The sequence below is a fragment of the Manis javanica genome, chromosome 3, assembly GCF_040802235.1.
Source record: "Manis javanica isolate MJ-LG chromosome 3, MJ_LKY, whole genome shotgun sequence".
In the NCBI taxonomy this organism is placed as follows: Eukaryota; Metazoa; Chordata; class Mammalia; order Pholidota; family Manidae; genus Manis; species Manis javanica.
The window spans coordinates 32189792-32208042 of NC_133158.1; the positions used below are offsets into that span (position 1 = coordinate 32189792).

Consider the following 18251-nt stretch of genomic DNA (forward strand, 5'->3'; position numbering starts at 1 on the left):
TACAGACACTGACACCTGGGGTCCTCTGATTAAAAAAAAGCCCCGTAATCCTAGTGTGAAGCCCACCAGCTGACAAGCCCTATCTGTCACAAAGAATTGCCAGTCTGCCTTTTTAAAAAGTACCTTGCTCTTTAAAAACAAGCCACAAATGACATCCAAATATTTGAGGAAAGCCTCTAACCTAACAGATGAGAGTGAATCAACAGAAAAAGCAAGAAAGAGACAATGTAGACATGAAAAAACTTCAAAAATTTTAATAAATATAAGGTGATGGGGAAAGATAATGCATTCATAAAACAAGAACAGGACACTATAAAAAAGAGAATTCAGAGGAAATTAAAAATTCAATAGAAGTGCTACAAGATCAATTTGACAAATTCTGGAAAGCATAACAAAAACTCAAAAAAAATAGGAAAGAACAAAATCAAACCAGGAGGCCGACCAACCAACTCACAGCAATTCTGGAGGAACAAACTAAGAAAATGGCCATGAAGAAGTTATTACAGAAATAGTAAAATTTCTAAGAATTGGGGCTCATGAATTTCTAGACTGAACGGGCTCATGAAATGAAAGAATAATGAAAAACAGAACATATAAGAAAGACAAAGGCACATCACCATGAAATTTAAGAATACTGGAAAAAGGAAAACATTCTAAACGCTGTGAGAGAGGTAAAAAGGCCATAAACAAGGAACAGGCAATGTCACTGGATGTTTTAATGCAACACTAGAAACTAGATGGCATGAAGCTATGACTTAAAAATTCTGAGGGAAAATTATTTCCATTCTAGAATTTGATACCCAGCCTGAACTACCAATCAGTGCAAGGGTAGCATTTTCAGATGTACATGGTCTCAAAAAATTTATCTTCCTTACAATGTACGTAAGGAAGGTACTAAGAGGTATATATATACTTCATCAAAATTAAGCTGCAGGAAGGGTAGGGAGGGATAAGGGTAGGGAAGAAGAAAGGGGGTATTATGATTAGCATGTATAATGTGGGGGGTGGGAGAAAGGGGAGGGCTTTGCAACACAGAGAAGACAAGTAGTGATTCTACATCATCTTACTATGCTGATGGACAGTGACTGTAATGGGGTTTGTGGGGGGGACTTGGGGTAGGGGAGAGCCTAGTGAACATAATGTTCTTCAAAAAAAAAAAATTAAACTGCAACCATGAATGAGGAAGACAGGAGACCAAGAAAACCAAAAAGTAGCAAAGGAGAGAGAGACAAATGAAATTATCAGGGTGATAATGAAAAAGAAAACAGTTGTTTAGCAAACATAGAAAACAACTTGTCCAGAAAGGAACAAGGGACACAGGGGAAGAATGTCCCCAAGAAAAGCAAGAAACAGAGAAAATACCTGATGTGTCTGTCTGTAAAGGGAGCAGGTTTTACAGATTTATATGAGAGTATGTGGATGAATTAATGACAGGTACAAAGAAAACTAAGTAAGTGAAAAAACTAAGATAATTATTAACTCCAAGAAAAACAAAGTTTTATAGGAAAGGAAATTTTAGAGTAGTCTGTCTCAGCAACGAACAAAATGTTGTCATAATAAAGTGACTACTGAATATTAACCTAACTAAAAAGTATGAAATAACTATGTGTGGGGCAAGAGGGAATGAAGTGGAAAGTGGAGTGTGTGTGTCTTGTTCATGGGGGTGGCATAAGAGAGTGAAAAAAACCCTCATCTTCCACAGGTAGATGACAAAGTACAAAACTGAAAAATTGACAATAGTCAAATATTATTATTTAGAAGTATGGAGATAAATATCAGAAGAATCAGCTAAGGAGAGGGAAGCAGTGCCTCTGGGAAGCAGTGCTGAGAAGTAAGAAGGTGAACAGAGGGAACTGCTACTTTTTGTCATAAACTTTGAGGTACCATTTGGTTTCTGAACCATGTGCATGGATTACTTTGAGAAAAGTGAAAATTAAGAACAAAAAATTTCAATCTGAATAAACCTCGCAAAATCTATTTAACTAAGTGGTGGGCATTTGAGGTCACTCTCTGCTTTTTTCTTATATTTAAAATAATTCCTATTTTTTAAAGTTCCCTTTCAGTTCCAGAAATTACATCAAGTTTTTATTCAATATAATATTAGTTGCCCCACTTTTCTGGAAGAGCATAAAAAAAGTAAAATACAGTGTTCTTTATGCTGAAGATAAAAAAAATTGGTTTCTATAACTTAAAAAAAATCTTAAACCTTCAAATTACTTTTCTCACAGGAAAAGTTCTTTTTATTTTCAAATACTTAATAAGATTATTTTAAGAAATACCTTGACAGAAAGCTTTATTTGCTATGTCAAAAGAAAGTTCCAAGACATAATAAACCTAACAAGTGGGGGAAAAGAAGTTTCAGAATAACATGTATAAATATGAGTCTATTTATGTAAAACCAAACCAAACAAAAAAAGACCAAACCTCTTCATACATGTGTATATGTACTAATACATACAAAAATACAGCCAAAGAAACCAAGATTAAATGCCAAACTGTCAGTAAAGATCCCTCTGGGGAGGCAAACGGCATTGAGGATGAAAAGAAGGTAAACTGAGAGTTTATTTTCATTCATTTTTGATTGGTAATTAATATGCACAGTAAGCAGGTAAACTGTACAGGGTGGAGACAGGCTCCCTCTCCCATGTCAGCCCCCAATTCTCTTCTCCAAAGGTGGCCCCTCATTACAGTCTCTCACATTACCTTTAAGCATTACTCCAAATATATCAAAGCATAGGTCTACAGGCAAAACTTAACTTTTACAAATACAAATGCTATCTCACTGGTCATAGTGCTCTAACCCTTAAAATAGCTCTTGCCTTAGAAACTTGATAGGTTATTTTCCACATACAGTTTACCTCCAGTCTGCCTTGCTGGGTTTTATACACCACTTGGGGGTTCTCCTGTAGTATGCTGCCATAGAGCTCACGGAAGTGGGCTATGTTGGGCTTCACAATATTCAACACTTTTGTTTTATCCTCTCCAATTACCATCCGAAAGTCTCCTGGTTAAAACAAAGAAAAAAAACAAATTTTCCTTTGGGAATTCACATTCTGACCTATGAGCTACAGCCCCACATCAATCCTGAGCTAGTTCAAGATAGCAGCATCCCTCATTCAAATCATTTGCTTTTCCTCCTTAAAACCATGAATATATTACCCAAGGAATGAGGTACTTATTTAGGGGAAGAGAGCCTCTCAAATTATAAAGCCCCATGTGCCAGTTAATACATAGTTACGAAGTACAAAAGGTAATCATCACTGAGAAGCTAATCTGTTTTCATTTTTCCAGTGCAGAAGCTTCTGTACGTAACAAGCTCTCACCTTGTGAACAAATCTTGGCCTGTGACCAATCCTGGATATGGGGGCTCTGTGTTACCACCTTAGAGGTGTCCTTGCTGCTGCTCACTCAGCCTGGATTTGTTTGCTGTGTTTGCTTTTGAGGTGCTTTATGAATATAAACAACCTTATTACATTCGATAAGGGCAAGAGCAGCGAGTGTTAAAAGTCCCAGAGGTTTACATTTAAGATGAACTTGAAAGCACATAATTTTTTTTAAATTTCAAGTGCTGAGAAATGAGGCACGTTACATTGCCTATGGGATGAACAGAGCTGCTGAATAAATAATTCCAAAGGAGAAAGAGCAACTTTTTAAACAAAGTTTCAAGTGCCGGGCCCTGCCTATGCCACTGACAATTATCAGCAAGATGTGGCAGGGCTGAGGTTCACTCAGAAGTCTGGGCACATGTGAGGACCTCCCAGGCAGAGCCTGGTAAAAGCAGTGTGGCTAAAGCTTGGACAGGAAGTTGTCCAGGGAAGTAGCCAGGGGGCAAGTATAGACAGATACCTCAGCTAATAAAGAATTTCCTGGGACAAGGTGACAATATAATTTGTCACTCAAACTTGGTCACTTTTGAGGGTGAAGGGGATACTATGAGTAAGCACATCAGGACAAGTATAAACTGGGCAAACGAGGACATACAGTTACCCAGGCTGATTTCTTTTCTTGGGGGAGTACGAGGAAGGGGGTCAGGTGGGTAGGAGAAGGGATCACTGAAATTACTATTGCCACAACAGATTTTCCTAGAGCAAACTGTTGGGGTTTTTTGGAAAAAATAAAGATACCCGATCATATGTTACTTTAGTAAAGAATAAAATTGGCTGGGTTTTTAAGCTTCAAATAACCAGTTAGTTGGTGGGAATCATCTGGGGACTGCAGGTTTCAGGAAAACAGACTTACTAACAGCCTCTAAAACCCAACCTTTGTGACATGAGGTCTGACGGTTAGGGGCAGGGGGCAGAAGTGAGCAGTGGTCATAACATGCTGCCCAAATATGGACGAACTTACTTTTCTTACTTTCTACTAAGAGGAAAGAGAATTACAGAGTTAAACCCTGGCTGACTGCTCTTGAGTGTGCAGTGAAATTGGTCCTTTCACATAATGCCACTGACATCATAAACTGCTTAAAATCCTGGTGGAAAGCAGGAAATGAAGAAACCCCATCTCTGGAGATGGAGCCTTAAGAAACAAACCCAAATAGAGGTTAAGAGGTAACGTTTACTGACATCTGGTAAGTGCTAGGCACTATCCAAATACTCCACTGTATTTTACTTCATTTAATCCACACAGCTATCCTCTCAGGTAGATATTATTCTTTCCCCATTTAGCATGAGGGCAACAAAAACACAGAGATGAACTAACCTAGAATTCCCAGCAAATAAGTGAATATACTACATACATACAACTGCTCATTGAAGCACTATTTATAATGAAATACTGGAAGCAATCCAAGTGTTCACTAACAAGGGAATGAATAAGCTACAAGAGCATACCACACCTCACCACGTAACAGTGCACACCCATTAAAAATTAGCAATCAGGTGCAGAGAGATAGAAAATAATCATATAATAATGTACAGTAAGAAACCAGGATGCAAAAGTACAAGAAAACAACTGTAGAAAAACCAGGAAACGCAAGACAAGGACTATCTAAAAATGGTTCCTTCTGCTCTGATAAGACACACATACATTGTAGGCTTGTGTGTGTGCTTTACATTTGCTATCTTGAATTTACTCCTGGCAAGCCTCGTGTAGAAGGTACTAATTACTCCCAGTTTCCCAGATGAGGAGACTGAGGTGCAAAGGTCACCAGCCACCTCTCAGGATAGGACAGTGACATTTTAAGAGACTAGTTTTACTCTGTGATCATCTTCCGTGTCCCTCATTCCTGTAATGTTGAAGTCTTATTGTTACCATTTTAAAATAAATGCAAAGGATGCATAGATGTGATGACTTGGCCACCATGAATGCAGAGCTGGGTTAATGCTCAATTATGTAAGTCCGTAGGCTTTTACTCAGAGCCTGTAAATGGATCCTATTAATCTTTCAAGGGATGAGAAGTCAGCACACTCTGAATTCACCATGGCTGCTCTGAAGTGAATGATCAGCTTGTATCACTACTGAGTTCTAAATATCTGTGTCATTTCTTCTCATTCTACACATTTGACAAACAAAAAGTTCTTATATTTTAGATAGTAACTTTCTGAGAGATGGACTGTTTTTTACCAAAATATAAAGGGAAACTCATCCAAATCCTCCCCAAAGAACAACACATGCCAAGATTAAAGGACCTGGAAACTACCATGGATGCTCTGAGAATAAAGCCTTGGCTTTTTCACCTCTGTATCCCCAGCTCCTTGCGTACTGCCTGGCACATGGAAGGCATATCCATAAATGTCCACAGAATTAAATTTCTCTAACTGCTGTGCAGCAGAACTAGCTCAGCCCTGGGGAAGAGCAACAAATGGGCTGATTACCTGTTTCTTCACAACAAAATGAATAAAATTGTGGCCACAGCATGAACCAGCATCTGGTCATAAGAATCTACTTTTCTTACCTCCAGAGATAGGCTTGCAACAAAACACAGGGACGGAGAAAAACTGCTGACTTTTATTTTATGCCTCCTTTGATGGGTTTAACTCTTGACTGCTCAAGCCAGAGAACCAGCAGTCTAACGCAATGGGCAACCAAAGGGTGATTTCTCGGTGTCTCTGAAATGAGGCAAACTCAGAGGCCTGTGAGCTGTCTGCAGCTAGCCTGCTCTGGGATTCCCGCTTACCCCCATGGGTCAGGAGCCTTACGATGAACAATGAACATAGGGATGTGAGGAGCTGCACAGTACAGTGGAAAGCCCTGGCTTTCAAGTCTAGTAATGCCCCAGGGTGACTGGAGATTAATGAGTCAGTTTCCTTTTCAGCAAAATGGCTGCAACAATCATAATAACCTCAAAAGTTTGCTTTTAAACGAGTTCAGGTATTAGAGGATGTCAATAGTGAAGCAGATATTATTGTTGTTCTGATATGTATATGGGATGGGCAAAGGATGTGGGTAGAGGAGGCCCTGAGTCTTTGAAGATAATGACTGGCTAACTCTTTCCCTCTTTAAATGACTGCAATACTGTTGTCATTTCAGTTCAATAAATATCTGGGCAGCTGATGTGTACCAGAAGCTATGCCATACACTGGAGATATAAAGATGTGCACCCTGTCTCAGGCAGCAGGCAACATGAAAACAGAGCATCTCAGGGCAGGCTACAGAAGTGGGTATTACTTATGTTGCACTGTTGAAGGACAGCAGCCCAAACTAGGTGCTGATATGGCAAAATAACAGACATTCCTTAACAGCTTTTGTGGAGATCTAATTCACATGCCATACAATTCACCCTTGTAAAGTATACAACTCAACGTTTTTTGGAAATTTATAGGGTTATGCAATCACCTAATTTTAGAACATTTTAGCCTCCTTAAAAAAGAAACCCTGTAACCCATTAGCAATCAGTCTCCCTCTCCCTCTCCCCTTCCACCCCCAGCCCTAGGCAAAGACTAATCTACTTTCTGTCTCTAGAGATCTGCCTATTCTGGACATTTTATATAAATGGAATTGTACAACAAATAATCTTTTGTGACCTAGCATGTTTTTAAAGTTCATCATTTTACAGCATGTATTGGTACTTATTCCTCTTTATGGCTGAATAATATTCCATTGGAAGGATATACTATCTTTTACTTATCCACCCCTCAGTTGATGGACATTTGGGTTGTTTCCACTTTTATCTATTTGTTACGAATAATGCTTCTATAAACATTTGCATATGAGTGTTTCGTGTGGACATATGTTCTTGTTTCTCCTGGGTAGGAGTAGAATTGCTGGGTCATATGGTAACTCTATATTTAATATTTTGAGGAACTACCAAACTGTTTTTCCAAAATGGTTGTAGATTTTACAGTCCCACCAGCAGTGTATGAGGGTTTCAATTTTTCCACATCCTTGTTAGTACCTGTTCTTGCTTGTCTTTTTGATTACAGCCATCACAGTGGGAGTGAAGTGGTATCTCTGTGGTTTTGATTGACATTTCCCTAATGATTAGTGATGTTCAGCACCTTCTCATATGCTTATCTACCATTTGCATACTTTCCTTGGGAAAAAAAAGCCTATTCAAATCTTTTGCCCATTTCTACACTGGGTCGTCTTCTTTTGAATTCTAAGAACTTTTTACATATTCTGGATACTGGTTCCTTTGTAAATTTTTTCTCCCATTATATCTAAGACACCACTGCCTAACCCAGAGTTCCTCTTCTGGAGTTTTTTATAGTTTTAGCTCTTACATTTAGCTCTTAAAACCACAATCCATTTTGAGTTAATTCTCTGTATGTTGTGAGTTAAGGGTCCAACTTCTTTCTTTTGCATATAGACAAAATAATACTTATTTTAACAAAAATGACTAAGGCTTTGTGTTCAGTATTTCAAGGAGGCAGTTGAACACACCTTCAGAACTGATCTCAAAATATCTCTATGGCTTCAGGAAGGACAGCAAATTGCACTAACTCACATGTGGAAGAGAATGAGATAAGAATAAACAGCTGATGCACTTGGTGATATAATTGAAATCACTTTTTCTTTTCCACACTTCAGAGAAAATAGAATGGATGAGAGTGGGGAGGGATGAGGAGGAATCAGATTTACAATAGTGGTTCAGGAAGGAACCAGTATCACAGCATTCATCCATTCATTCACTATTTACTGAGCACCTGGTATATGTCAGGTACTATTTCAGCACTGGGGTAAAGTGAGCAAAACAAGACAAAAATTTCTGTCCTCTGCACTCTAGTGGTGGAACAAAGACCAAAGAGACAGACCAACCAGACAACAGCATTTCAAATAGTGGAAAGTGCTTTGAAGGAAACAAGCACATCAAAATGACAGGCAGTGGTGTCTTTGGGGGAAGTGTCCCAGGTGTGAACCAGGAATGACACCTGCCATGACAGACCTTTTGTAGAACAGTGAAGGGTTAAAGTGAGGATTCTAGAACCAGACTGCCTATGATCAAATCCTTGCTCGGCACTTGCAAACTACATGACCCAGAACAAGCTACTTAACTTTTCTGGGCTTCAATATCCTCAAATGTAAAATGGAAGCAATAATAATAACAAGTTAATAAATTTCAGGGATTAAATGCATTAATACATGTAAACATTTAGAACAATACCTGATACACAGTAAGTAATCTGTAAACATTAGACATTATTGTTGATTTATATCCCTTCAGGAGTGTCACATTCCCTGAAGTTAGCAACTGACTGAGTACCAAGAGTTCCAACTGAGGCTTTAGCAAAAGCTCATGCTTGCCAAGCATAGAGAAATAAATGCTTCCAAAAAACTAAAATAGTCAATCCCCATTATGCAAGTCATCCAGACACTGCTCGTAAGGTTTCAGATGGTATGACTGTCATGGAATAAATCTTAACAGCTCTCACTCCAGAGAAAAAAGTTTCTTTGCTGGCTTTTATAAGGATCCAGATATGGGGATGTTTACTCACATTTTAGAGCACTGGCACCCAATTCTAATTTTTTTCTCCAAGAAACAGTCAACTGGAAACCTCCCTGTTTTGTCTTATTCCTAGAAATAGCTGAGCTTGTGTTCAGACTTCAGCATTGAAAGAAACCCATTCTCTCCCTTACATGAGAGTGCTTAAGGTGTTTTTCATCCCTTAAGGACTGTAAAGGGCCAAATAAATCCACCTGATCTACATGTTCTAATTCTGAATGGCATTATTTGTCAACATGCAACAAGTTTTGTCATTCTTATAAATGACAATATAATTCCACTTTGGAGGACCTGTCTGAGGAAGTTAAACCACTTCTCCAAGCCTCAGCAATTTGTCCAGAATGATTCACAGCAATGTCATAATAAGACAGTGATGACTGGAACTAACCTGAGTGTCCATCAGTCACTGAATGATTGAGCAAATAATGCTGTCTCAGCCTGAGAAAAACCTATGTAACCAACAGTAATACATACTAATAATTATGAATGATAATAGCAGACATTTTCTGAGCATCAGCTATCAATGAGGTCTGATGCTGAGGGCTTTTATATACAGGCACACCTCAGATGCTATGGAGTGAATTCTAGACCACTGCAATGAAGCGAGTATCGGCAAAAAGCAAGCCAAATGAGTATTTCCATTTCCCAGTGCATATACGTTATGTTTACACTACAGTGTAGTCTATTAAGTGTGGAATAGCATTGTGTCTAAAAAAACAATGTACATACCTTAATTAAAAAATCCTTTATAGCTAAAAATGCTAACATTTTAACCTGAGCTTTCAGTGAGTGATAATCATGGATCACAGATCACCTTAACTAATAATGAAAGAGTCTGAAATACTGTGAGAATTCCCAAAATGTGATACAGAGTCTTGAAGTGAGCAAATGCTGTTGGAAAAATGGTGCTGATAGAGGCAGCAGGGCTGCCACAAACCTTCAAGTTGTAGAAAACACAGCATCTGCGAAGTGTAGCAAAGCAACGTGCAGGAAGATGCGATATGCCTGTACATTATTCATTGAAAACCTTTTTATGAGATGGGCTCAGAAAGATCCTAACACCTCTATAAAGCTAGTATTCAAACTCAGGTCTGACAATGTTCTTTCCCTTTCTGTTGTCTATTTTACCAAGCAGCCACGTTAATACAAGCAAACACCTATCTAAAATAATAATGGCTAACATTTATTGAACATTTACTATGTACCAGTCACTATGCTATGCTTTACATGTATGATTTTATTTAATCTGTACAAAAATGTTCTTTAGAAAAGAAACTGACTCAAAAGGGGATAAGAAACTTGCCCAAGGTCAACTTGGATACAGCTAAGATTTGAACCCAGGTGCCTGGCTCTAGAGCTCCAATTTTTAAATGCTTCCCTAATACTGCCTCCTATGAAGCAATATTATGTTTTTTTTTTAAAAAAAGCAAGCGAGGATGCAGAGAAATGGGAACCCTCCTGCACTGTTGATGGGAATGTAAATTGGTGCAACCATTGTGGACAACAATATGGAGGTTCCTTAAAAAACTAAAAATAGAAATACCATTTGACCCAGGAATTCCACTCCTAGGAATTTACCCTGAGAATGCACGAGCCCAGATTCAAAAAGACAAATGCACCCCTATGTTTATAACAGCACTATTTACAATAGCCAAGACATGGAAGCAACCTAAGTGTCCATCAGTAGATGAATGGATAAAGAAGACGTGGTATATATACACAATGGAGTACTATTTAGCCATAAAAAGAAAAGAAATCCTACCATTTGCAACAACATGGATGGAGCTAGAGGGTATTATGCTCAGTGAAGTAAGCCAGGTGGAGAAAGACAAATACCAAGTGATTTCACTTATTTGTGGAGCATAAGAACAAAGCAAAACAAAGGAACAAAATAGTAGTAGACTCCCAGACACTGAGAAGGGATTAGAGGGGGAAGGGGATGAAGGCACACAATAATTTGCAGTCACAGTATGGGCTGGTCATGGGGATGGTAGTACAGCACAGAGAATCCAGTTAATGATTCTATAACATCTTACTATGTTGATGGACAGTGACTGCACTGGAGGGGGTGAGGACTTGACAGTATGGGTAAATGCTGAAGCACTGTGCTGCGTATATGAAACCAACATAAGGTTGTATATCAATGATACTTCAATTAAAAAAAAAGCAAGCTACAAAATAGGATAGTGACTTTAAGAAATTGAGGGTTTAACATGGATTATTTTCCTGTGGGGCTGCTCACTTCACTGAGGCACAGCTCTTGTTCAACCCCTCATCATCATTCATGCTGGCTGGCCTTTCTGTCCATCCACCCAACAATTATACAAAGAGCCTGCCACATGCCACCGCTGTGTTCCAGAGGCTAAGGACACGGGGGGGGGGAGGTGCAGCCAAACGCAGACACTGTCCCCACCACACTCCCAGCAGGCCCCTCTCTGCCTGGTCGGCTCTCCTCTGTGCTCTTCTCGTGGGGCCTCTGTCTGCTGGTGCTCAGCTTGCAGGTCACCTCCTCTAGAGGCCTTCCTTGTTTACATTCAAGTAATTTCACCTTCCTCCCTCGTTCTAGCGCCATCATGTGTTTGCTGTCTGACTTTTCAACTGGAATGAAAGCCCTCTGAGTGCAGGGACTCTGCCTGCCCTGTCTACTTCCTTCACCCCCAGGGTTTAGGAGAGTGCCTGGCATAAGAGACTCTTAATTACTTGCTGAATGAATAAAACTTTCCCATTTTTAGTCTCTCTCCCCCCTATACAGTGCTGGCAAAATTATCTTTCCACAGCAACAAATCTCAGACCATCTTGCAATGCTTGAAACCTTCTGCAGCTCCTAGTTGTGTACGAGTTGTCAAATTCCAATCTCTCTTAATTTTACACTCAATGCCAAGCCCAGCCCAACCTAGTCTGAGTCTAACCTCATCTCCAAAATACCAGAGGGGCAAAGAAATTAAAGTGAGGTTAAGAGTGAGGCTAAAATTCCAGCTCTACCACCTACTAACCTACCAGACAACAGACCTTAGACAGATTTGAGCCTTGTTTTTCTCATGTTTAAAGTGGGGCAATAATAGAGTACCCAAATCAAAGGGATTTTGTGAGAATTAAACCAGTTATCAGACCAAAAGTATTGACTCTTTTTCCTGGCACGCAATAATAAATGCTGTTTTCTCCTGCCACAAGCCATGGACTTCATTCATGTGAACCTACTCCTGCTTCCCTAAACAAGCTGTTATTTCACACCCTTCTGCCTTTTCCCCATGTGTTGTTTTTAGTCTACCACTGACTCACTGTGACCACATGTTTATTAATGTGAAGTTCCTTACAGAAGAAATTATAGCTTTAATTCTTTGTAAGGTATGGGATGCTGAGTCACTTGATAAATGTTACATCAGGATTATTACCTAAAATTAGCCATTTTAATGGTTTGTACTTACATATGAAAGTTCAAGGTGACCCTTTAAATTCCTTTGGTTTTCCTTTTCTGTCTGCTTAAGTGCTGACTTACAAGAATAGCTGAAGGATCAGAGATTTCTCCTCCCCAATCTTGCAGGCTCTCATCTTCTACCCACTCCTTTCTCATCATCATTTCCAACCAGATTGCCATCAGTGTTGACCCCAGGGCAGTCAAAGTGATCCTAAAGTGCTCTATAGAATGTAAGGGGTTATAATTACTACTAGTAATACTGATAGATCTTGTCTCTGCCACAATCATTGGCAGGAACTCGTCCAGCAACATCGAAAGATGCTGTTTCTCTTCCTGCCCCTTCTAAGGAGAAAGACTGAACTTCACACATCAGGGACAGCAAATTATCTCTCAACTGGAAACATGTGGGAAATAAATCCCAAAGTTGTAAATAAAAATGAGATCTGGGGATAATCTGAAGTTTGGAATGTTCTGAGGGCTTGGGAGGTTTGGGAAGTTTGCCAGAAGGATAGAATCTGATCAGTTCAAGGATACTGGGTTCTCAGAAGCCTAGGAAAAGCTTGCCTTTCAACTCATTGTCTGGAGCAAGTCTCATACCTATGAAAGATATCTACCTTCAGGGCCTAGATCCTTCCTTATCCTCACCATTTTACTCTAATTCCATTACATTAAAGACAAGGTAATCTTTCATTATACTGTGTCCTGGCTTAGGAACAACCATCAGATATAATATTGTTTCAATGGGAAAATAGTTTGCAGTCCTAAACAACTGGCTCATAGAAGACTTAGGAAAATGTCTCATTCATAAGCGAGAGACTATGCAGAGTTGGAACCGCTTCCCTCTGGAGAGGATGTGCCCAGTACTGTGTCCTAAGTTTTGACAATAAGAAGAAGCCAGTCCCACTGAAATGAGTAATTTGGCCAAATTCTCAGATCCAAATCTGGGTTAAGCAATAAATAATACAATGGCAAGTAAACAAGAGGAGACAAGAAGAGAAATGGGAGAAACTAGAACCTGAGAAAACTGGAATCAGGCACAACCAAGGCTTGAACCTGGTCCTCAGTAAGCAACTCCTTCTCTGCCGGCCCTTCTCCTAACCTCCAAGGCTGCTCCTTGTCACTGTTTACATCTAAGCTCCACTCTTACCACCCTAGGGAACCTTCCCGGGCTCTCCACTCTAAAGATGACCCTATACTCATCCTGACTTATTTTCTTCTCTTCATAACACTTACCCTTATCTGAAATTACCTTATTGCTTCTTTATTGTCTGTCTCTCCCTAAAATAACATAAACTCCAGGGGTTTACTCCCGTGTGCTCACTAGTGTTCACCTAGGGCCTAACACAGCATGTGGCACATGGAAGGCACACAGTAAGTATTTGTTCAGTAAATAGGGTTGTGTGAAGATTCGATGATGGAGTTAATGACTGATGTGTCTACCCCCCTACCCATGGACCCACCTGCCCATCTTCCTATCTGCATCTGGCAGAGTGCTGCTCTATGGCAGCCCTTAATAAATACTGTACAAGAAGCAAAACAGAGGCTGATACTGTTTTGAGTCCACAAGTATTTACTGAACACCTTGTATATGTCTCACAGAACAGGAGAAACCAGTATAAAACATAGCCCTTCCAGGACACAAAGCAAAAATCAGCTGAAGACTGGTAACAGTTTGAATGCTAATTTAAAGCCTGCAAATTGGTGAAAGCAGTCATGTCATTCGATAAAATTCTTCAGTCAATGTCCAGAATTCATAGGAACTCCTAGAATCTGCCTAATACTATGCTGGCGCTGATGGGACAAAAGGTCGGACTGACTGTGGTTGTGGGCAAAGTTGGGAGCAGCTTCTTCCATAGAGGCAGCCCCTCATGAAAGGCTTCTGGTCTGGCTTTTTTCACAGGGGAGCACGGGTTGGGAATTACTCTAGTAAAGTGACAACCCTGCCCCACATGTTGCGTGCAGGTACACTCATTCGGGCACAGAGCCACCACTCTTTGCCCCTCCACCTTTTGTTGAAAGGTACAGATGCAACCTCAAGCAGCCAAACTGAGGTTGTTTCCCCTCCTTTCCCAGCTGTAGGCATGCTAGTTCCATCTTGGGAAAAACACTGAAGAACAAGACCTTTAAGGTCCCCTTTGGCATTACACGTCCATGAAATCTGAACAGGGATTCAGAAAATGAGCAAACTGCTTGTACGATATCTTGAGCTTAGAGTTCTTTGACTCACCCTTAAAAGTTTGGAAAGATATTTATTTAAGGCAGTGGTTTTCAAACGCTTTTTTTAAGTGGAAGACTATTTTTTTGTAAATGAAATTTTACAGGGAGCCATTACACATTAAACAGGTGAGTGTGGCTCTCCTCTGGCTGCAGCTCGGTTGAAAGGCCCAGGCTCTGCTCCCTCAGCTTCCCCCTTGCCCTTTGAAGGAGCCCGACATCTCTGAGAAACAACTGGTTTAAGGGGAAAGGGAAAGGAAGTGAATACTTTGATAAATAAATGAATTGGGAAGAAGGGAAAGCTTTGCCTTAATGTGGAAGAAGTGAAGTTGCAACCATCAAAGTAAACATCGGTTCAAGCAAGAATCATTGATGCATGCTCAATCTAGGAGGAAAAGGTTTATAAGAAGCAGGATATTTGCATGACTTACAAACGTCTTCCCATAGATAGCTTAGAAGGGAGAAAATACTGCTTGTTGGGGTTTAAGCATTACTGGTCGGAAAACTTTGAAAATGTGAACGTCATGTAAGACAAAGAAAGCCTGAGGAAGCATTCCAGATTAAAAGATAAAAGAGACACGCATCTAAATACAACATATGATCCTTGAAGGAAGAAAACACCCTAAAGGACATTACTGGGACTACTGACATTTGGAAAATGGATCATCAATTTGATAGAAGTATTGGTGTTAAATTTTCTGAATTTGACAACTGTACTATGGTTATGTAGGACACATATATGGAAGTATTGGGCCTAAAAAGGGATATGTGTGACTTAGTTGAATAGTTCAGAAAAAAAATACATAACAGTTTATTTATATACACAGAGCAAGCAGCGGATCTAAAAGTGGTGTTCCTGGAGGAGCGGCAGTTTCACCAGGGAACTTACTAGAAATACAAATTCTTAGGTCTGTGGGGAAGTTGGGGTTCCTATGGCCAGGATCCTCACTGAACTTAAACCACCTGATGACATAAGTGGCCTGTTGCTAGGCTACCGTTTCCACACCTTTAGGCAATAAGTTATTATTGTGCTATATAGAGAGCTTGGTCCAGTGCTCTAAGTGGAGACAGAGACGCTAGTGCTCGACCTACCACCGGAGAACAAGCCGGGTAATAAACCTTTTCACCCCAAAGAATGTTCTGCTGTCAATTTCTTTGGTCACATTGAATCCATAGCGAGTTTGCCCAGGGCTGAAACCCATTGGCAAGACAGTCCCCATCTTGGATCTACTAAATCTGTTACCTAGGGGTAGGCTCAGTGGTCTGTTTGAATGAATCCTGCAGGGGATTCTGATGCACACTAAAGTTAGAAAACCACTGATACAGAGAGAATGACACAACAGACATAGTGAAATGTCAAACTGGTAAATCTGGGGACAGGGTATATAGTAGTTTTCTGTATTATAATTACTGTTGAAACTTTTTTGGAAGTTTGAAATAAAAATTAATAGTAACAAAAAGATTACCCTGGAGTAATGTGTGTGCAGATATGGAGAGGAAAAGACCTCAGGGGCACAGAGGCAAAGGATGGCATTCTGGCAGTAACCTCCAAAGGAAGCGACGGGATTCAGAACTAAGGCTGCTGTGGGTGCAGGGCAGACTGAGGAGCAGGACGTTTGTTGCAAGGTCTTCAAACAAGAATTCTTGCAGATTATGGGCACCAAATCTACTAACCTGAATAGGAGAGTCCAGCAATCTCTATAAAGAGGTCCTCTTCCGAAAAGCTCTCGGGGAGCATGAGGAAAGCAGTGGTCACAGCACTCTTCAGATTTTTATCAAGGGCTGACCTAAGACTGACATTCTCATTCATTGCAACAATTTTCACCTGAAAATCCAGAAGAAACAGAATATTCAGAAGAAAAATTCTGGAAGTGAAGTATTGCTTAAGCTACGGGTTTATACATGCACTGGAACTGTCCCAAGCTCTTAGCCCTCAAGATCTTAGATTAGGGCAGTTGACACAAAATAATTATTATTCTAATAAGCAACCCCAGAGCTTCCTATTTTATGACAAAATCAGAGAGATCATGACATAGGAAAGAAAACAAAGTAAATATTTCTCTTCAACAAGGAAATGCTCCATGGGTTTTCAGTCAGTACAAAGGGAATAAGTGTCCTTTGGAAAATTTAGTATTTTTTTATTTTATATAATCTCATTGTTTTTCACCTAATTTTATAATGGACAAAGCCATTTAACTTCCTTATTTAGGACTCACCTCTGTTCTTAACCATACATAACCTGGGCAGTTCATGCTCTATTTTGAACTGATTTCGGTCTTAAGGAAAAAGGAAAGAAAATTTGCTACAGTAGAAAGAGCATGGGCTCTGGGGATAGGTATGGGCTCAAGTCCAGGTACTTTCTAGCTATGTGAATTTGGGCAAATTGCTTAAGTCCTCATCTATAAAATGGGGATAATAGATGTGCATCAAAGAACTGTTACAAATATTGAATGAGATCATAAATGTAAAGGTGCCTAATGTACTAGTGAACGCCTTGATAAAAAGGATTTTCCTCTGGAACACACAGCAGAAGCTGCTCTTTGACTCTCCCCAAGCCATTAAAATACAAATTGCTCCAGTCTGTTCTGAGAGTCTCAGTTTTAAAAATCACACTGTAGTTAAGACTGTGTTCAAGTCCCAGCTCCATTTCTTACTAGCTCTGTGACTGCTGGCATAATTCTTATCAGTAAAATGCGGTGAATAACAGAATCAAGCTCATAGGTTGCTGGGAAGATTAAATGAGGTATCACATATGAACCCTTAGCCGGATGAGCTTCTTCATGTGTTTCTTGGTGCACAATGCGAGTTTTCCTTGGCCAGAGGGTCTCACCTTTAGTGTGCATCAAAATCACATACTGGGCCCCTCCCCCAGAGTTTCTGATTCAGTAGGCCTGGGTGAGGCATGAAAATGTACATTTCTAACATATTCCCAAGTAATGCTGAAGCTGCTGGTCCAGGGACCACATTTTGAGATCCACTGCTCTAAAGTACATACTTAGAAGCAGAACTGCCAACTTGCTCTTCAGAGTGATTGTGCCAATTAATGCTCCCACCATAATCTTCTTAAACCATCATGCCAGTTCTGACTCATTTTCTAAACTAAGAAACATCCACAAGTCCCTAATACGAACTCCCAAATATCTGAAATGCATCCACCGTTTCTAAATCATCTAGACACCAAATTTTCCTCCTATTCCAGAAAACAGGGCTTAAGTTGCTTTTGTCAAATAGACCTAATTTCTGACAAAATTAAGATGGCATATAAAAGACATACACCATGAGAAACACTAAATTTTATTCAGAAGGAAGGAGAATGACGTATATCTTAAAGTAGAATTTCTTCTTTTTTAAAAAAATTAATTATAAAAAACAGTATTATAAAACATAACTACCTTGTAAATCTGGCTTAAGAACCTAAATGCTATCTTTTACCTTCTGTCCCTGCTTTTTTTCTAAGGGAATATTGGTAAGATAAAAAATCTCGCAGATCCTAGGTAAGTCAATTTATTCAATACTACCACCTCCTCCCTTGTAATTACAAGGACTTAATAGCCCTTAATTAAGCCTTGCAGTACCAGGGTGAGTTTAGCATTATTGCCATCATCTGCAGAAAGTAAAACCAAGGAGCAGCCCAGTAGCATGACTTGCCCAAGGTTGCATAATGAGTCCATGGCAAAAATCAGGGTAACACCCTTAACCTTGGCAAATCTAGCTCTAAATATTTTAAATTATTCTCAT

At 39.7% G+C, this 18251-nt stretch overlaps 1 protein-coding gene across 10 annotated transcripts in view; it reads right to left on the reverse strand.

Moving 5' to 3' along the window:
• The window catches only part of TAMM41 (TAM41 mitochondrial translocator assembly and maintenance homolog), a 46162-nt gene that overhangs the window by 17816 nt on the left and 10095 nt on the right, over positions 1-18251 (reverse strand). For 9 of the 10 annotated variants that reach the window (XR_012129028.1, XR_012129029.1, XR_012129030.1 and 6 more), the window contains 2 exons: positions 16188-16338; positions 2859-3004 (listed from right to left, as the gene is read on the reverse strand). Coding sequence is in view for 6 of the 10 variants with exons in the window: in XM_037000327.1 (XP_036856222.1) it covers positions 2859-3004; positions 16188-16338 (297 nt within the window). In the remaining 4 variants the exon portion in view is untranslated. The remainder of the gene's footprint in view (positions 1-2858; positions 3005-16187; positions 16339-18251) is intronic. The other variant, XM_037000326.2, reaches the window with a different exon arrangement.